This window comes from Oncorhynchus gorbuscha, linkage group LG11 (assembly GCF_021184085.1).
Source record: "Oncorhynchus gorbuscha isolate QuinsamMale2020 ecotype Even-year linkage group LG11, OgorEven_v1.0, whole genome shotgun sequence".
Taxonomy (NCBI): Eukaryota; Metazoa; Chordata; class Actinopteri; order Salmoniformes; family Salmonidae; genus Oncorhynchus; species Oncorhynchus gorbuscha.
The window spans coordinates 24,685,618-24,706,923 of NC_060183.1; the positions used below are offsets into that span (position 1 = coordinate 24,685,618).

The 21,306-nt window shown below is 46.7% G+C and overlaps 1 protein-coding gene across 2 annotated transcripts in view; it reads right to left on the reverse strand.

Annotated features, from left to right (window-relative positions):
• Nucleotides 1-308: 308 nt before the first annotated feature.
• Nucleotides 309-21,306, reverse strand: part of capn15 (calpain 15) — a 71,045-nt gene continuing 50,047 nt past the window's right edge. For both annotated transcript variants that reach the window (XM_046369081.1, XM_046369080.1), the window contains exons 3-12: nucleotides 15,332-15,540; nucleotides 12,602-12,785; nucleotides 12,015-12,238; nucleotides 10,024-10,149; nucleotides 9,636-9,788; nucleotides 7,925-8,086; nucleotides 7,556-7,788; nucleotides 6,558-6,721; nucleotides 5,441-5,619; nucleotides 309-3,695 (exon numbers count right to left, since the gene is read on the reverse strand). In XM_046369081.1, the coding sequence (XP_046225037.1) occupies nucleotides 3,518-3,695; nucleotides 5,441-5,619; nucleotides 6,558-6,721; nucleotides 7,556-7,788; nucleotides 7,925-8,086; nucleotides 9,636-9,788; nucleotides 10,024-10,149; nucleotides 12,015-12,238; nucleotides 12,602-12,785; nucleotides 15,332-15,540 (1,812 nt within the window). In that variant the 3' untranslated portion in view covers nucleotides 309-3,517. The remainder of the gene's footprint in view (nucleotides 3,696-5,440; nucleotides 5,620-6,557; nucleotides 6,722-7,555; nucleotides 7,789-7,924; nucleotides 8,087-9,635; nucleotides 9,789-10,023; nucleotides 10,150-12,014; nucleotides 12,239-12,601; nucleotides 12,786-15,331; nucleotides 15,541-21,306) is intronic.

The following is a 21,306-nucleotide window of genomic DNA, read 5'->3' on the forward strand; positions in this document are numbered from 1 at the left end:
ACGTTCCTCTACCCTGCATCAGCCTCACATGCAGACTTGCTCTCTGCTGGACAGAGGCGGTAAGGACAGAGCACCAGGGAACACAAGTAGGGAAACTGACACTCAAGAGCAGAGTTTACATTTCTTCCAGCTGCAGCCAATGAAAACGGAGAATACTAATTGACAGCAGGTTGTCAAGAACTGTCCATATGCCTTAAACCTACTGTAGCCAGATGACAACGCATGCAGACAGATTGAACAGTAGAGGAGTTAGAAGAGAAAGCAGATACATAAGTGGAGGACATATTAAGAAACGAAGAGTTGTAATGTGTTATTTAAAAAAAACTTTATTTGGTCCATTGGAACCTGAGATTGAAAATTAAACATACATAGGTTTTTATACATATACACCCCCCCCAAAAATCAATAAAATACTCTATATATATATCACATTCCTGCCCAAATAAGAGATCAATTTTCTGTTACAGCATTATGTTGGATTTGATTAGATTTTTGTACAAGGTAAAACAGTTGGTTCACTGTGTCGGTTGAGGTGGATTATAGCACTGGAGTCTGCACAGTTTACAAAGACAGAACCAGATAGTTAGAGGCTGTTGGCTATGGACTGTGAACGGCCACAGCCTCCAGTGAACACCACGGGCCAACCCCTACTGCCAGGAAGAGTCACCACCACATCTCAACACGAGACGAATAGAATTATCCACAGGAACGACATGAAGAGAGAGAGAGAGCGAAATGACAACATGAATAAAAACAGATATATCATCAAAAACAAACAAAAAAGCTACATGTAAATGCACACAACATGTAAAGTGAAGTCACAGAGCCTCATGACGCTGACATTTGAGGTGACTTTGATTTCAGGTATTTTTCAGTGCAGGTTTCAGTTTCCGAGTAAAGACAGTCCCACTGGGCTAAAACATATAAACATTCCTTTTTTTTCTGTCACCTATCAATCAATGGATGGTTCAACTCAGGCAGTACACATCACATCCACAGCATACGTACTGTATGTATCCAAACCTTTCTCGCACACATTTTACATTTGCGATAAGAGCAGGTTTTCTTGTGCTTTGATGAAATCTTTTTTTTTTTTTTTTTTACAATAATAAATGAATTAACATACAGAATGGACAGCTACTTGGCTGCAATTGCAGAGAGCAAATGGTCATTCTCCTGAAAGTGTTCCGGTACATGTTAAACATTCACTATAACAGTGGACAACTTGAGCTGCATTATGGTCATAATACATACAGTACTCGATGAGACCGTCACGAAACACATGCTACTAGTTGGCTATCCAACAAGTTAGAAGTGGTTGTATTGCACGAGACGACACGTATCATGACGTTGTCAGGCTATTTACTTGTCACGAGTGGTGTCAAAACGCTCATATGTGTGACATCGTCGTCAGCTCCAGGTCTTTTTTCCATTATCCATTATTTTCCATTACAGTACATTCGAAAACATGCAAAGGAAGGTGAATTGCATTTATGCAAATCATTACATCCAAAACAGCCTAAACAAATCATCTTTCGATTGCACCTCCAAACTTCCTTTCATCCCAAGTTTTCCCAAATCATTTTATTACAGAAAATAAAAGATTTCTTCCTTAACTTAGACTTAAGTTACATCTTAAGTTCTTCTACTTAACTCCCAAGAAATCTCCCAAACCTCGGCCATCTAAGACGGTATCGTGTTTTAAGGATTTTCTCCTTTGACTGTAGATGGAACGAGTGAATTGTTTCAGCTTAAAATGGGGGATTTTTTGATGTCTTGGTGAAGTCTGGTTAAATCAGACTGAACACTCACTGCATTGTCAACCAGGCTAGAAGTCTGATGGCTCTGGCGTAAAACATGAACAACAGTTGTGACATCACTCACATCCCTCACTGCTCCCTGTGCATCCTGGGAAATATGGCACACAATGCGACAACGATCCATTGACCTCCACTGTTGTATTTTCCCCAACAGGATGCTGGAGCGAGAATTGACGTACCAAATGTGAGCAGACAGGCTTGACAATGTGCAAAGTCAATCAACCTCCGGGAGACAGAGCAGAAAAAAGAAAAAAAGATCTCTTCCTTTCGACATTGATCACTGAACTGAGGGAGAAAGTAAGACAGACAGAGAGAGAAAATAGAGGGCAAGAGGTTACATTTCCTCTTTCTCGACACCCAGATAATATTCACCAGATATGCTGAAACAGCAATAGAGACGACTGTGTTTTTTAAAAAATGTTAAAAAATTAAAGAAAAAAATGACTGCTGACGACACCGATCTGGACCTCATGGATAACGAACGACAGCAAGTCGAGTCAAAACAGAGAGGTGCAAACACCGTGAAGATTCCAGCTCTGCTATATGTTCCGTACGGGACACATATGATGATACACATTGATTTGACATTTTCTTGGAAACAGAGTCAAGAGTCCAGCTTATATTTGAGGTGGACAGGCTTTGACTTGCGTTGGGAGAAATAATAACACAGCATTTCAACAGCAGGAGAAACAGAGGAGGGCTTGGACAGTTGACCGACAGAAAGACAGAGGAGACGGATGGAGAGATGGTAACCTAGATGGCTCGTTAAAACTATTAAAGCACCGTACAAAATACAGACCAAAGACAATAAAACATCTTTAAAAATATGTAAATGACTGTGGTTAAATCGCTAGTCGGGTTTGGCTCACGTCGTACCATGGTGTAGAGACGGGGGAAGAATTGTAACCCCCCGCCCCCCAATCCTGTTGATCGTTGACAGCTCCAAAGGTGCAGGGTACAGGAGGCAGGACAGGGGGCTTGGGGGAGATAGCAACTAACCCTCCCTTCTCCATCCCCATCCCAAACTAAACCTCACACAGCAGCGACTATTGGGAGTGAGGCTTTGAGGAGGTGAAGCTGATCCTAGAACAGCTCAATGCAACTTCTACCTCGAGTATGGTGGGGTAATGGTCCATAGACCAAGAACAGTGGGGTCAGGGAGTCAGGTCAGCGTGGTTGATTGGCTCTGTGGGGAAACAGCCACCAGGTGGCTCAGCAGTTACAGCACTCCACCCTGGCCTCTGAATGACCTTTAGACTTTGGGATGTGGGGTCAACAGTCAAGTGTTCCTGGGCGTTCGTTGACATCTGTTGGGGGTTAGAGAAAGAACGGGCGCTCTAGGACCCCTCTAGAAACACTGACGTCACCTGGGAAGGCTCCCTCATCTCCCATCTCATCCGAAATGGCACATCCACCCACTCTCCTCGCCTCATTCCCAATTGGATCCAGGTGGTTTGGCAGGGTCGAGTCCCCATCATTTATGGATTGAGGAGGAAGAGGAAGAAAACCGCCAGTACCCCGTCCAGTCATCCTTCCCACGGATGTCTCCACAATCCACGCCCTCCCTCTATCCACATGTGTTTATTCCAGCGTCACACAGCCCCCGCTTTCCCGCACGAAGGTGTTCACGTACGTGTGTGCCAACGTGAGGATCACCAGCTTGTGTGTGTGTGTGTGTGCGTGAAGGGGGGCCGTGGTCATAGGGGCCGTGGCCGGTGCAGGCCGTCGATGTCGGGGGTGAGCTGGGGGCTGTGCGTGGCCTTGGTGGGGGTCCAGTCCCCTAGGGAGGCCTGGGCGGCCTTACGGTGGGCCAGCCGGTGGGTGATGGAAAAGCCTGCGTTGCCCTCGAGCTGGGATAGCACCACCAGCACCTGCCTGCAGGGGGAGACAAAGTCAGAAAACACAGTCAGGAAACATGGTCACGCATTCATGAAAGACTGTCCTCAGCAGAACGACGTGGTACATACACTGAGTGTACAGCACATTAAGGACACCTGCTCTTTCCACGACTGACCAGGTGAATCCAGGTGAAGGCTATGGTCCCTTACTGATGTCACTTGTTAAATTCACTTCCGTCAGTGTAGATGAAGGGGAGGAGGACAGGTTAAAGAGGGATTTTACAGTCTTGAGACAGTTGAGACATGCATTGTGTACGTGCGTCATTCAGGGGGTGAATGGGCAAGGCGTAAGATTTAAGTGCCTTTGAACAGGGTATGGTGGTAGGCGAAACCGGTTTGTGTCAAGAACTGCAGTTTGTTTTTTAACGCTCAAGTTTCCTGTGTGTAACAAGAACGGTCCACCGCCCAAAGGACCTCCAGCCGACTTCACACAGCTGTGGGAAGCATTGGAGTCAACCTGAACCAGTATCCCTGTGGAACGCATTCGATACCTTGTAGAGTCTATGCCCCGACGAATTGAGACTGTTCCGAGGGCAAAAGGGGGGTTCAAACTCAATATTAGGACGGTGTTCCTAATGTTTTATACACTCAGTGTAAATCAGGGGATGGGCAACAATGATCAGGTTGGGGGCCACAATGAATCTGAACTCGTCATGAAAGGCCGCAGCCCAGGGTATCCACATCCATATCAACTACAAAAATAAGTTTTATAGTTCTTTTTGTGCAATTCTACACATTATGCCGTAGGGCGGAGAGGAATGTTTGCAGTTTTTAATATAAATGTATATAACAAGTAAACACCTAAAAAAAGACAGTCTTCAACAGTGGTATATAGGTCTATATACAAATGAAATGTGCTCTCGTGTCTTGTATTTTTTACTTAGCACACTTTCTCCTCCATGCACCTGGTAGCCAGTTAGTTACGGTGTGGTACCTCCTCCATGCACCTGGTAGCCAGTGTGTGTACTGTGTGGTGTACGGTACCTCCTCCATGCACCCTGGTAACCAGTTAGTGTGTGGTGTGTACCTCCTCCATGCACCTGGTGTGTGGTGTACGGTACCTCCTCCATGCACCTGGTAACCAGTTATGGTGTGTACTGTGTGGTGTACGGTACCCCTCCATGCACCTGGTAACCAGTTATGGTGTGTACTGTGTGGTGTACGGTACCTCCTCCATGCACCTGGTAACCAGTTATGGTGTGTAGTGTGTGGTGTACGGTACCTCCTCCATGCACCTGGTAGCCAGTTATGGTGTGTAGTGTGTGGTGTACGGTACCTCCTCCATGCACCTGGTAGCCAGTTATGGTGTGTACTGTGTGGTGTACGGTACCTCCTCCATGCACCTGGTAACCAGTTATGGTGTGTACTCCATGCACCTGGTAACCAGTTGTGGTGTACGGTACCTCCTCCATGCACCTGGTAACCAGTTACGGTGTGTACTGTGTGGTGTACGGTACCTCCTCCATGTGGTAACCAGTTATGGTGTGTAGTGTGTGGTGCACCTGGTACCAGTTATGGTGTAGTGTGTGGTGTACGGTACCTCCTCCATGCACCTGGTACCTCCTCCATGCACCTGGTAACCAGTTATGGTGTGTAGTGTGTGGTGTACGGTACCTCCTCCATGCACCTGGTAACCAGTTACGGTGTGTACTGTGTGGTGTACGGTACCTCCTCAATGCACCCGGTAGCCAGTTATGGTGTGTAGTGTGTGGTGTACGGTACCTGTGCAGAGGCGGTACACTGTCGATGGTCTTGAGGCTGCCGCGCGTGGACACCACGTTGAAGCTGTCCGTACAGTCACATGACACGTGGAGGTAGTACTTGGGGTGGCGGTTCTCCACCACCACGATCAGCCCCGCCCAGCCGTGGGTCAGGTAGTAGCACGTCATGCCCTCGCGACCCTACATACACAGATAAAGAGGCAGACAGACACACAGACAGACAGACCAGTAAGGCCAGCAGGCTAGTCTTTTTTTATTTATTTTTTAAATGTTTATGTTTTATTGGTATGTAACTGTTATGAAATGTTGTTTTGTATTTAAACGCCACTTTAAACGTGTACATGACACTGCAACAAAATTCCCCCATGGGGCCAATAAAGTCAGTCAGTAAGTAAGTAAGACAAACAGACAGCCTGTTACTACATCATAATATGTACCTACAATGACAGGGTTACACAATAGTTTAACGAACCAGTGTGTACTACTTTTCAGAAACGCGCCACATATAGCAGGAAGTATAACCCATGTTTTCACTCCAGCCGCGGAGCACTTATGCTGCCGTGAACGTTTCCAACGGCGTTGGGTCACCTTCTGTGGCTAGTAGGTTCAGAGTTGGAAAACGGACTAATTCAACTGAGCATCGCTTGTGAATGTGGAACGGATACTTGATTTGTGCATCCAGTTCGCATTCACCCACATTCTCTTACTTACTCAAGCCTTGTTTGTGTGTGTGTGTGTGTGTGTGTGTGTGTGTGTGTGTGTGTGTGTGTGTGTGTGTGTGTGTGTGTGTGTGTGTGTGTGTGTGTGTGTGTGTGTGTGTGTGTGTGTGTGTGTGTGTGTGTGTGTGTGTGTGTGTGTGTGCCAGTCTCCACTGTCCACTGTGTGTGTGGGACGTACATAAACTCCAACACACGGTCTTTTGTTCTAGGTTAAGGATGAAAAACTGTTGGTTCTTTGGGAGTGTGTGTGTGAGTGCGCGTGTGTGTGCGGCTCACCCCTCTCACTCACCCCTCTCCCTTGTTGCCGATCAGGAGGACTGCAATGTGTGTGTCTCTAAGCATCTATGTGTGTGTGTGTGTGTCTCTCACTGTGAGTGTGTGTGTGTCCATGCCCCTCACCTCGTGTCTCTCTCCCTTGTTCTCGGTCAGTAGGATGATGGCGTCGGCCAGCGTGGTAGCGGTAGCCTCCACCTGCTCCACCATCACCTGGCGGGAGCTGTAGATGGCCAGGATGTAACCTGGGAAGTCCTGGTTGGGACGCCGTGCACTGGTGGGGCTCGACACTAGGAGAAGACAAGACTCCATTAGATTCCCATTGTGATTGGTCGCCTTAATAAAAACCCTGATGAAGGCTAAGGGCCAAAACATTGGTTTAAACAATAAAGAAGTGGTTATGTCAACTTCCACTGCCCTCCAAGTTGCTGAATTTACTCTTCTCTACCATTGTGTTTTTTGTTCCCTCATTTGAAAGACAAGGTTCAATCCGCAAGCTGGCAGGGGGATATTCCAGAAAGTTCCATATCCCTACAGAGGGATATTCCAGAAAGTTCCATATCCCTACAGAGGGATATTCCAGAAAGTTCCATATGCCTACAGAGGGATATTCCAGAAAGTTCCATATGCCTACAGAGGGATATTCCAGAAAGTTCCATATCCCTACAGAGGGATATTCCAGAAAGTTCCATATCCCTACAGAGGGATATTCCAGAAAGTTCCATATCCCTACAGAGGGATATTCCAGAAAGTTCCATATCCCTACAGAGGGATATTCCAGAAAGTTCCATATGCCTACAGAGGGATATTCCAGAAAGTTCCATATCCCTACAGAGGGATATTCCAGAAAGTTCCATATGCCTACAGAGGGATATTCCAGAAAGTCATCAAAGCTGCAAAGTCGGCTTGGCTGGATGCTGTCTCTCGTCTCTCCCTGCTAGAGCGGCACCTCTCTCTCTCCTTCCTCTAGCGCTTTATCAGCCTTGGTTAATAAAGTAGCTTAAAAACGGACTTTTCTCCTGCTTCCCTCACTCGGATCAGACCAAGTCTGAATCCCACCAGGTCCCTACGGAACAAGTCTAGTTGTCCTCGCATCTGTTCGGAGTGAGTCTGTGTGTATGTACCTGGTGTGGGCGGCCCCACTCCGCTGACGTTCATCTGCCAGTGGTTAAAGGCGCAGCACACCACGGCGTACTCGCCCGGCTCCAACATCACGTCGCAGCCCACAAACTTCTTGACTGCCCGCTTGCTGTGGGCCAGCAGCCTGCCCAAGGTCAGCTTGTTGCCACTGCCAAACGACGCTCTGAACACCATGATACACAGGTCCAAAAGGTGGCTGTCTGCCGTGTCCGACCGCCTAGAAGGAGGAGGGGAATAGAGATCCAATAGTTTAAAAGTTGGATTGTTTATTTACATGGTCTAAAGGGTTATTTTTCATTCCAACAGGTGGCTGTTGAGCGAGCGAGAGAGCGAGAGAGAGAGAGAGAAAGTACCTGCTGCCCTCCTGGAAGAGGGCGAACTCCAGCGCGGTCCTCTCTAGCATGGTCAGAGCGGTGACCGTAACAGGACCACAGGCTCTACTGGGGAAATAGCCCTGTAACCGCACCTCCTGCCAGTCTGAATGGATCTTACAGATGTCTACCGAGTCAAAGTACCTGTGGAAAGACAACAACAACAAAAATGACACAGAGTTAGAGTCGCTGACTGTGTAACAGTCAGACCCGGGGAATGTGATCTTACAACCTAATGCATAATGACGCTCCTTCGCTCAGAGCCAATTATGATGTCACTGATAACCACTAGCCGCTTCACTACCCAGCCAGTTTCACCACTGCTTCAACTGCACAGACACAAAAGGCAAAGAAAAGCTGCCCAGAAAAAAAAACATACAATATCTGTTCTACGAATGTCGATGAATCACGTGCTGACGTCATTAAATGAAATCTGTAAAGGGTTGTCAATTTTGCTGTTCTGAGCCAACAATAAAACCATAGTCCATTGACAGGGTTAATAGCAGTGTGTGATTTCCTAAAAAATAGCAGTGTGGTACACCACAAGGAGTTGTGTTAGGCCCAATTAGAAATCCAAGCTGTGATACGCCTCTGCAGCATCTGTTGACATCAGCTCACAAATGTGCACGCACAAACAGTCATGCACACGGCTGCTGCATGCCATGACAGGACTCCCTTACTACACCTTAACTTTACGTGAAGGCTATACTGTATCAAAAGAGCACATGGATGCATGCACACACTCACGGCAGTACTCCAATAAGCCCCATCTTTGATCAGCACAAAGTCTTGTGGAAGACAGCTCCTTCATTTGACTTCTTAAGGCATGAGCTATCTTGACATCCTTTTCCTCTCCCTCTCTTACAAGTTGATGTTTTCCTGATAACTTTGACCAAAACCCAACTCAGAAAACCACCCTCTGACCTGACATTCCAGTCGCTCACACGATTCAAATGTATTTATACAGATCAAAGCCAACACTTTTACCTACCTCTCCACTCCCCCCCACACACACACAATTTGGCTTGCTAATAAAAATGGCTCTGCTTCAAAGCGACCGCCCCCAGAGACCCAACCAGTGACTGACTCACCCTCTTTTCTTCTCAGTCTGTTTTTCCCCATTTTATCACCCCCCCCCTGCTTTGTCATCTGTCTGCTCCCCTCTTTCGTCTTCCCAGAAGAAGAGAGGGGGGATAAGAGGGAAGAGATGGAAGAGATAAAATAAAAAAGCTCTGAAGCCAGAGTGAAGGGCTACTGTGGTGTTCTTAGTTCTTCTACTAGGCTACACTTGTTAAAACGCTGTGAGGACTTCACATCATGTATCTGTTTGCCAAGCACCCTTTACTAGGGATGGGCATTTCAAATCATTTTACTATTCAAATCATATCATGATCTTTTTTCGGCTGTCCGGACAGTTGAAATACAGTGTTCTGGCCTGTATGGACATTGTTTGCAATATTCAAGTGTGTTTACTTCTGTGCAGCATGAGTAGGGAGCTAACATGATGCTGCCCAGACTCCCAGTGCAGACAAAGTGGAGCAGGCACAGTGATATAACAGAAGTACCTAAAAGTAACAAAAATTCTAGTACAGAGTCGTTTTTCATGTTCTGGGCTCGAAAAAGTACAGACGTTTCGGTATACCGGGCAACACTAACAGACAGACACATTGAGACGCATTGAGACGGGACCTACTTGATGAAGTCTCCGTACTCTATCCAGAAGACACCCTCGCTGCTGCCGTGGGCCATGAGCTCGTGGCGGAGGTGCTGCGGCCAATCAGGCCACTCGTCTGACCAGCTGCCGTTCCAGGAGAAGCGACCCCACGGGTTCCTCAACCGCAGTAGTCTGAGCGGCAGAGAGAGAGAGAGCAAAAACAACGTAATCAGGACCGAAAAACTGAAGGACACTTATCAGGGTTCGACAAGTTTCTTACAACTACCAGTGGGAATAAAGGACACAATGACAGGAATCTGAAAAAGAGACATGGCCCTTCTCAGCAATAACTTAAAGCCCCACCCCCTTATCATTTGTGACCAATTAGCCCCACCCGGCTCCCACTGGTAACCCAATCGGCTCTCACCTGTAGCCCTGGACGTCCCGTACGTCCAGGATAGAGTAGGCGTGGCGAGGGCGGAGGCCCAACGACTCGTATGTCACATCGTCCACCTTCATGTTCCCTCCTCCGCATGACGCCCCCATTAGAAACCTACCCGCCGCACACAGGACACAGACAGAGATGCCTTCAGACTGCAGAGATATCAGCCCACAGAGAGAGGCATGAGATTTAACCTCACGCAACTTTCCAGAGCACTGGTCACAAACCGGTCGTTCTCCAAGGCATTCCTAGTTGACCGCCAAACACTTCTGTACGATAAAGCCTTGTGTTCTTTTTTGCCTGTTGGCGGTAGGGTCGGTGACCTGTTGCCATTTTGAACCATTTCATGTGTCTGAAGGTACAAAGAGAGCCAATCAAGTGCACTATACAGGCCTACCGCTGGCCAATCGGATGGCTCGGATGACCGTGTTTGCAATAACGCAGCAGGCATAAAAGGAACCGACAGCAAAGTTGAATACTGTGAGATATCAAAACGTCTAAAACCATGACTAGAGGCGGAGCCTCAGTCTGCTGCTCTCTCCCTCCGCTGAGACTGACCATGAGATGCAGGTACCCATCAAGCCCAGTCAAATAAAAGAAATAGCCAATGATTTAAATGTATGCTCAGCAGATCTATTACCGGTGCGATCATGGAGCGTACCAATTTATATTTATGTAAACGGCCCAAACATTTCTAGCAAAGGCAGTATACAGTGACTATGTATCATTGGGCCTATACTTTACTGTATAAACCTCACTGCTACAGTACTGTTTTTAATTGGTTAATGTTGCATGGGCTTACATGTTTTAAGTCCTGTTCAAAAGATACAAATCTGAGCGGTAGATCTCGGCTTGCATTTTGACTCGAGGTGATCTTGACTCGGAAAAGGTTGGTGGCCACAGTTCGAGAGTTTCCCCAGTTAACACTATCGATGTTTCCCTTACCGTGGCAATTGTGATCGAATCAACGCAACATACCGAAACAGAAACTAACTAGGCAAGAGATTTTGTTGGGAGGCAGAACGCATCGGAGTAGGATTCTATTCCATTGACACGCACTACTCAGCACGTACTCTACACAGACCAGTGTGGCAAAACAAATCAGAGCTGCAGTAGGGCTTATATGCAAATAGACCATTGACTTATATGGATCTGTGCCATTCACTTTGAACTGGACCGTGTTTACAGCATGAGTGGTCGTGAGTAGATGCGCTTGTTTTGAGATTAAAGTCGACAGCTGCTTGTAACCGCGTGTACACATTTTGTTCATATCCTTTGCTAGTTAGGGAGTCATTGATCATTTGTAGTCAGCAACAGGGGAGTGTGATTTGAAAAGCAAGTCAGGTAATGAGCTTTTCTTCTGTCTTGAAGGGACAGTGTTTTATTTTGAGATAGGCTTGAATAAGCTAAGTAGCCAATAGGCAGCGGGAAGCATAATTTGCCTGGAATAATGGTGTGGGAATAATACTGCATTATATTTTGTAAAGTGGTTTCTTGCACCAAACAACACAACAACATGTCTGAAGGACAAGTGGATAAACAGGTTCGTGTCAAGCCCTGCATATTGTTTTTCAAAAAGTCTCAAGTGTTCACAGTAAACGTGCGCTGGAAGTTACACATCATTTTTTGAGCTTAGCAGACCTGAGGTTTGCTCAGTGTCTAGGAAAAATTAGAAGGAACATTGATCACGTGTCACCTTAAAACTCTTGGGGGCGGTTGCCAAAACGGATCCAGATATAAGCCTACTCATTGGACTAAAAAGCATTCTCCATTGAACATGCTTGTTAGTCAAGGAGTAGACGCAATCAGGGTCCATTCAATAGGCCACGTCATGACTTCTCAAATGAATGGACTTGTTCTTGACCTAGACTCTCGAGTAACTACTTCATACCTCGTGCCAATCTGTGCACATCATGATACATATACACATATACCCCCCCCCCCCCCGAAAGACAAATCTCCTCTGTCCGCCTTACCCGGCCTCTTTGGAGCTCAGCATCTTGGCCCAGATGAGGTCCGTGTCGATGGGTTCCTCGCGGGGGTTGGTGGAGCTGACCTGCAGCATCAGGGAGTCACACGGCGCCCCCGTCAGCGTGGCCAAGCCCTCGATGGCGCGCCCCGCCTGCAGGGCGAAGTAGGAGCCATGGAGCTTGGCCAGGGCCTTCTCTATCAGGGCCACCCAGAGCTGCTTACGCTGAGCCTGGCGAGGGAGAGAGAGGAAGGAGGAATGGAGGATGGAAGGAGAGAGAAGAAAAGAGGCAGAGGGGGATAGAGGTGGTGAAGTAGGAAGGACAGAGAAAGGTAGTGAAGGGGATAGAGGGACGTGTATGATGGAGAAAGGGAGGGAGAGAACAGTAGGCAAGGGGAGCGAGACACAGAGAGAGAGATCAAGAGAGAGGGAGAGAGAAGGGTAGGGAGAAGGAAGAATGGAGAGAGAGAGAGTAGGTCAAATCTATGAGCAGTGAATGAACCTTGCAACGCAATGAACATGACAGGGAAGACCACGTTCAGAGTTCAGAGAAGCGTGAGGGACCACGCGTGAGTGCGTTGTTCCAGCCCTTACCTGGGAGAAGAGCAGGTATCCGTACTCATCGCAGGGAAGCATGTCGTCCACCAGCACGGTGATCCAGGTACCATCCTTACAAAGCCTGACCTGGTAGGCCCCCTCCTGGCAGATCCCCCTGGTGATCATCACCCTCTCCACCAGCTCTGGACGCTCAGCCAGCACCGCCAACGCACTCAAGAACCTGCAGGGGAGGCAGCAATGAGATAGTCAGTCAGCAAGTTGGTGCAGGCATAGCGTGGAAAACCCGACCCTGGGCAAACACAGTGGCTGGGGGTCTGGTTTCAAACACAGTGGCTGGGAGGGAGGGAGGGAGGGAGAGAGAGAGGGAGAGAGGGAGAGAGGGAGAGAGGGAGAGAGAGAGAGAGAGAGACATGCAGACATGCCAGAACTCCGCGATTCAAAACCAAGGTTTACAGGCACAGCCTTTGCAGTGGTTTTAGTTGATGCAAACTAGCCACTTGCGAAATGCACTCATTAAAAATAACTTCCGTGTTCTAACATCTTGCCAGCTAGGATTTGGGATTTTATTCAAGAGGATAAAGTAGTCGCATAGTTCCTCTATGCCAAGAGTCCATCATTGAAACCAGATCCTAGTCACTGTGTTTTCGAGACGAAGGCAGGCAGGCAAGAAGGTTATACGTATATAAGTTAGTCAGGCAATATAACTTATTCTTCACATTTATGACCAGATTCAGGGTTGTGTGGGTTCTACGCTATTTCCTACTTCACAGTAGGGCCGAAATGCCTTCTTGAACATGGGAACGTTCATATGCAAGCATTTGGCCAAAACCCCCGCAATAACATCTGCTAAACAAATGTATGTGACCAATAAAATTGGATTTGGAATTGATTTGATGCCTTAATGACCAACTTGAATGGGATCCGTAAATATGAATTTAAAAAAAATGATGACCCGAGTTTAGCCAAGGGAAGGAAAATCGCTGAGCTATGGTGGGAGAAAGGCAGGAACCACGATTGGCTAAGATAATGGAGGGATAAAGGAGAACTACCTTCTGGAGCGCAGTGCCACGCTCACTCAGCCGGTTACATGCCAATTCTCAAACGAGATGGGTGAGGCGTAAGACGGCGTGAACGATTCTGAATGGGCGTAAGGAAAAAAGAAGAGGTCTCGATAGAAGTGCAAAGCTCATTCAAGGTGTTTTCCTCCTACGTGTCTCCAAAGTGGGATAACAAGTTTAGCACATTTCAAAGCAGCATCACCTCCCCGTGTTTCCTCCAACTGCAGCGTACGACACGCCATTCTGTAGCTCTGCTTCTGTAACTTTCTCAATCGATGGTTGACTTGCCACCAACCGAAACACATAAAAGAGCCAGGCAGAAGCCAAAACGTAGGAGGAGAACCTTGAGAGGAAGCAGACTAGAGGGAGGTTATGGAACGCAGGAGATCTTCCTGCTAATCTGCCCTTCCTAGAGCTGAGCCCCTTCGTTTGAGGCTTTACTCAGCAAGCACTCCCTGAGTGTGTGTGTGTGTGTGTTTGTCTGTGTGATCTCGAAGCTAGAGAATCGGTCTCAAGAGGGGCCTTCTTGCATGATCTTCTTCCCGTATCATCTCAACGAGACATTTTTCAATAGCAACTCCATCTCCCTGTCTGCACCGGGTTACGGTGCTAGACAAGCGTGGACGATCGGGCCATTCAAGCCCATGCAAATCCAATCAATGCAAATCAGATTAAAAAAGAAGCAAATCAAAATCCAATTACTTCGGGCGTAGCGACAAGAACGCTGGACTAGGACGGGTTTCTAGCCTCTCCGGCCGCTCAAGGGTGGGTTGATGTGACGGTATGCGATTTGACATGTGGTTGCCTGGCTGGGGATGTGTAACATGGACTGGAAATGTGACTAGGGGTGTGATTCAGAATGGGAATTGGGTCACTTCCTGTAGTGTGAGAGAGAGAGAGTGGAGGGGTGCCTGGGGAGGGTTATTTTCGATAAGCGGCTGTGTATGTGTGTGTGTATTTGAGAGTAAAAAGTGTATGAGAATGAGTGTGTGTGTGTGTGTGTGTGTGTGTGTGTGTGTGTGTGTGTGTGTGTGTGTGTGTGTGTGTGTGTGTGTGTGTGTGTGTGTGTGTGTGTGTGTGTGTGTGTGTGTGTGTGTGTGTGTGTGTGAGAGATGATGAGTGAATAAGTGTGTGTGTGTGTGTTTGTAGGAGTGACTACACAGGCCCCAAGGACACCCAAAACAAGGGCGTGGAGATAAACCCTATGTGTCCAGACCTACATTCCTCTGAATAATCCTACAGTCAGGTGCTGTATCAGTACATCTGGCTGCCTCACCCCTCCTCTCTCTTTCTCCCTCCCCAGCTCTTTCTATCTATTTATTTATCTCTCCCTCTTTAGCACCCCCCCCCCACACACACACTCTCTCCCTCCCTTTCTCTCCCTCTCCCTCTCTCTCTGCTTTAGGCCCAGGGAGTACATCTATATTCATTTTTCAGTGATAAACTACACGGACCACCAGTGTGTTTGTTTATTCTCTCCCACTGACCTTTAAGACGAGCGATGAGAGATCACCTCTCACATGCAGAGTGGAGTTGGTTTATTCATTCAGAAACACCTTAGTAAACAGACCAGGGAGGGCAGAGACAAAACAGTTTCTAACAAGCACAGCAGGCACACCGAACACGCAGGCCACGTACATAGCACGCTGTTTGGCACCCACACACCCACACACACACTACGAAGCTGCACACAGTGAAGACAACTCACCAACAGTTTCCCAGCAGGCCTTGCAGGATATCCGAGGGCCGAGGGGTGCGGAAGACAGACCATTTGACGCCCCGGTCCTTAAAGTTGTTGCAGTTGATCTCGTGAGGGCGGAGCCACTTTTTGATTCGCTGCTGGACGCTGTCGCCCTCGGGGAAGCCCACGGATTGGGGGCTGGGAGGGAAGCTGTCGTCCACGAAGTTCACCACGTTCTAAAATGATGGAGAGATATAGAACGTGACCCTTAACCTCCAGACGAGACGGAGGTTACACAACAGTCCAGCTGAGAAACCACACTCATATCAGTAGAGTCCGATGATGTAAGTCAGTGGCCTGGGTACAAGCGTGAGTCATTTGCTTGGCTGAACAAGTGCATTATCATACTGGCATCTAGACTACTCAAAACAAGACTAAGTCACCACACGGAAATGAAACATGTACTGTATTGTTGCCTGCAGTCTGGAAATCCCACAATATAGGGAAGAGTGGGGTAAGTTGAGCGAAAGGGTTCAATGAGCCACACCTTGGTTTCGAGGAAACCAGACACAAAATGTGTCATGTGACCAAACATTTAGGAAGAGGTCATCATTTCATGGAGTCTGTGAAGGAAGAAACCACATAGAAAAAGTGATAAGCAAGTTAGCGCCAAAAAACGAATTTACACAAAGTCTAATTAATTTATTGTTATAGGTTTCATGATGCTTGTATATCGAAACCAAAGTAGCTCATTTTAACATTGTTTTAATATAAGTTGGGGTCTCTATAAGCTACAACATGAGGTTATAAACCTAGGATGAAAGTGCATCCAAAAGTTTGCCTTGGGGTAATCCGAAGGCAATGAGGTAAGTTGAGCCAATGGCCGCCATACCCCATACAAATGACTATAACATGTTGTGCGTTCTGTTTTTGTGTGTGTAATGTGTTATAGATACAGTTGAAGTCGGAAGTTTACATACACTTAGGTTGGAGTCATTCATTCTCATTTTTCAACCACTCCAAAAATGTCTTGTTAACAAACTATAGTTTTGGAAAGTCAGCTAGGACATCTACTTTATGCTTGACAAGTCATTTTTCCAACAATTGATTACAGACAGATTATTTCACTTATAATTCACTGTGTCACAATTCCAGTGGGTCATAAGTTTACATCCACTAAGTTGACAGTGCCTCTTTGCTTGATATTTGATATAATGGGAAAATCTAAAGAAAATCAGCCAAGATCTCAGAAAAAATAATTGTAGACCTCCACAAAGTCTGGTTCATCCTTGGGAGCAACTTCCAAATGCCCGAAGGCACCACGTTCATCTGTACAAACAATAGTACGCAAGTATAAACACCATGGGACCATGTAGCCGTCATCCCGCTCAGGAAGGAGACGCGTTCTGTCTCCTAGAGATGAACGTACTTTGGTGCCAAAAGTGCAAATCAATCCCAGAACAACAGCAAAGGACTTTGTGAAGATGCTGGAGGAAACAGGTACAAATGATCTATATCCACAGTAAAAATGAGTCGTATGTCGACATAACCTGAAAGGCTGCTCAGCAAGGAAGAAGCCACTGCTCCAAAACCGCCATAAAAAAGCCAGACTACGGTTTGCAACTGCACATGGGGACAAAGATCGTACTTTTTGGAGAAATGTCCTCTGGTCTGATGAAACAAAAATAGAACTGTTTGGCCATAATGACCATCGTTATGTTTGGAGGAAAAAGGGGGAGGCTTGCAAGCCGAAGAACACCATCCCAACCGTGAAGCACGGGGGTGGCAGCATCATGTTGTCGGTGGTGCTTTGCTGCAGGAGGGACTGGTGCACTTCACAAAATAGATGGCAAGAAAATTCTGTGGATATATTGAAGCAACATCTCAAAAGATCAGTCAGGAAGTTAAAGTTTGGTCGCAAATGGGTCTTCCAAATGGACAATGATCCCAAGTATTCTTCCAAAGTTGTGGCAAAATGGCCTAAGGACAACAAAGTCAAGGTATTGGAGTAGCCATCACAAAGCCCTGACCTCAATCCTATTTGTGGGCAGAACTGAAAAAGTGTGTGCAAGCAAGGAGGCCTACAAACCTGACTCAGTTACACCAGCTCTGTCAGGAGGAATGGGCCAAATTTCACCCAACTTATTGTTGGAAGCTTGCGGAAGGCTACCCGAAACGTTTGACCCAAGTTAAACAATTTAAAGGCAATGCTCCCAAATACTAATTGAGTGTATGTAAACTTCTGACCCACTGGGAATATGATGAAAGAAATAACAGCTGAAATAAATCACTCTCTACTATTATTCTGACATTTCACATTCTTAAAATAAAGTGGTGATCCTAACTGACCTAAGACTGGGAATTTTTACAAGGATTAAATGTCAGGAATTGTGAATAACTGAGTTTAAATGTATTTGGCTAAGGTGTATGTAAACTTCCGACTTCAACTGAATGAACTAAAGATGTGCATTTGTATTGTTAGAGAGAAGACAAACGTAAAACAAGCAGGGGAGAGAGAGAGAGAGAAGCGAGAGAGAGAGAGAAGCGAGAGAGAGAGAGAGAGAGAAGCGAGAGAGAGAAGCGAGAGAAGCGAGAGAGAGAGAAGAGAGAGAGAGAGAGAGAGAGAGAGAGAGAGAGAGAGAGAGAGAGAGAGAGAGAGAGAGAGAGAGAGAGAGAGAGAGAGAGAGAGAGAGAGAGAGAGAGAGAGAGAGAGAGAGAGAGAGAGAGAGAGAGAGAAGCGAGAAGGGATGGAAAAAAGATGATTGGTACACTGACCACAAAAATAAATCAAACATGTACCCGCGTGAGAGACTCTGAAAGAGTAGCAGAGGCACACAAGGTCTTATCTGTTGACATGGAGTCTGAGCTTGTTAAACTCATAAAGAATCTCGCGGACCAGTTTCATGGGCTTAGAAGCCTCAAATGCAGAGAAGTTGCCCACAAAATTGGCACATCCTCCCCTATCCCGGGCAACTGGTCGAGAAATGGATGTGTAAGTGATATTGAACAGAGAGATTGTTATCTGAATGAAGGAATACATTTAAGATGTCCAATATACCACACCCTCATTCCGTGAAATAAACTTTCACCTACCAGCACCCTCACGGGACAACCTCGCGGGACACCCTCTCCGACTTACCCCAAAGCGGCTCAACGCACACTGTCCCTACGCTCAACTTAACCCAAGAGACTACCTTTTTGGACAAGCGGCCTTTTCAAAACTGTAATGTTTACGTGAATACTGTTTATTTCCTGGGATACACGACATCATGCAACATATGTCGGCATCTGTGTTAGAAAGAATACTATATTTCCCTTAACGTGGCGATGCAGAATGTAAGACAAATGGCTCAACATACCCGACTTCTTCCCTACTGTAAATATAGTATGTGCAAACTAACAACACATGTCTAATATCCTAAACATGCCAGAGTAGCCTAAACATGCAACTATCAGAGATCTAAGGTTAGGAGTATAAACCACTATAGTCCCTAGCCTACATGTTTTCGGTCTGATGTCTGTGTTAAAAGGACGAGCCCTGCAGGCCACCGTAGGAGCCACAGAACGCTGAGTCGTGTACCAGGAAAAACATTGGCAGTGAGTGTTCATGTGGCTAAAGGAGCCTCTCCCTGCTGTTAAAACATTAAGATGCACACGCAGCACGGAAGGTGCCAAGACGCATCAAGACGCATATTCCCCGAGATCAAGAAGACCGCACGCTGAATCACACAGCGATGCTTCTAAAACACACCGACCTGTGCACCCCGTGAAGCACTTTCCAGCTAAACCGTGCTTCTTTGAAATGTGCAATTGAAATAATCTGTCCAGAATATCTACATCAATTCCAAATGGAAGTGATCAGTGTTTAACAAAACAGTTTGAATTTAGGCTAACCAACCTACAATAAATGACCTGACACTAAATCACTCTGTCAAAACCCTGCTCAACAAACCCGAGGGAACACATACAAAGACTAGCCTATGCTATATCCTCTGTGCGCTGTTGGTAGTGGTTGGATTCTGCATCCTGAACCAATGGAAAGTACTGGAAGCACCCCGGCAGTGCACAGTCAATGGAGACAAATTGATTCGTCGCCCCACCCAAAAAGCCACTTCTGTTGCCCTCGACACAGTGGCAGACAGCGGCACATTGGCCCCTGCCCCCGTTTCCCATCATGCCCCAGAAGCGCACCCCCCCGGGTCCATCAGTGGCTCACTGGCTCAGTGGCTCTGCAGTTCAGAGGTTTACACCTCCCCTGGTTGCAACCGATAACATTTTCCTTTGCTTCACAGCAGTTGGGAGGGGCTTTCAGCGTCGACTGACCTGCAAATAGAGAGGCCTCTTTTAACTTGAGTTCCAAAAGCCACTCGCCGACAACACAGGACCTCGGAGAGACGGCAGCGTGTAAGATATGGGATAAACACGTAGAGTGTATGTGGCGCGTATCCACTTTCAGGCCACGTGGGAATCAAAGGCAAAGCGAGGACGAAGCAGATGACTCACCGTGACACGTGCAGAAACAGGACAGACTGCCACGGCGAGACAGACAAGACACAAACAGTCCCACGCAGCGTTGGTGTCCCTTCAGCTCTTCTCGCCAGGGCCAGCTGTTTTGAGGCCTGTTGTGATGGCGACATTGCAACACAGTGCTGGTCTGAGTGCCTGACTGTCTCTGATGGAACCGTGTTGGGTAATTCTCAAGGCTGGGCCAATGCCAATGCCTGAGAGCACTCTACTGCATTCGCAGTCACAGTTCACGGCTAGGCTAGTCCGGCTAACAAAACACACAGCACTCCAGCTGTCTGAGTCTCTATAGAAAGCTGAATCAATACTGGGACATTTGAATAGGGAGAGGGAGTGACTGGCACGATGCTACAGTCAACCTACTGATCGTGGCAATAGATGGCTATTGAGCCAACATGACAGTGGCAAACTTATTGAACCGCCATGACATAGAAACAGCGGCGATAATGTTTACACTGGTTTATTGTACACTGGTTTATTGTACACTGGTTTATTGTACACTGGTTTATTGTACACTGGTTTATTGTACACTGGTTTATTGTACACTGGTTTATTGTACACTGGTTTATTGTACACTGGTTTATTGTACACTGGTTTATTGTACACTGGTTTGTTGTACACTGGTTTGTTGTACACTGGTTTGTTGTACACTGGTTTATTGTACACTGGTTTATTGTACACTGGTTTATTGTACACTGGTTTATTGTACACTGGTTTATTGTACACTGGTTTATTGTACACTGGTTTGTTGTACACTGGTTTATTGTACACTGGTTTATTATACACTGGTTTATTGTACACTGGTTTATTGTACACTGGTTTATTGCCAATGCAGCCCTTTGAAACGTGTGGCGGTTGAAACATGTCCGAGGAGAAAGTGGTGATTCGCCTGGCGCTCCAAGGCTCCCAAGCATTCAGTTCAAATCCACCTGTCTGCCTACTGTTTGAATCGTGGTGTCATTTAGCCGTGGCGATTTAATGAAAAGTAGAATGGAACATAATCAATATGAGTAGTGTGCTCTGCATGCTCCTAAAAGAGAGTTAATTAGTTAATTACAATGTTTCCACCAGACAGGGCTTCACAGAAAGAGGAAGAAAAACACGCCAGCACGCCTCAGCGTTGTTAACCGGTCTGAAATGCTACAGTGGGCAGGGGGAGGGGGGGTGTTTTGAGGGTAACCACATGATAATGTCATCATGGTAATACATTTTCAACATAGACAAAATATAGAAAATACGTTGGAATTTCTACCCGGGAAACAACATCAGATCTTCAACGTAATATCCACTATTAGGGGGGGGGGGGGGGGACTATAGGCTGGGCAGCATCTCATACTGGATAGTTGATCTCGCTACAGCTAAAAATAGACCGTACATATATAGGCCTAGGGTTTCAAGCTCTGGTTGACTTCAAATGGTATCTACAAGTTAATAACACATATGTTGAATTCACATCTCCAGGTCAGGTTAAAAATCGA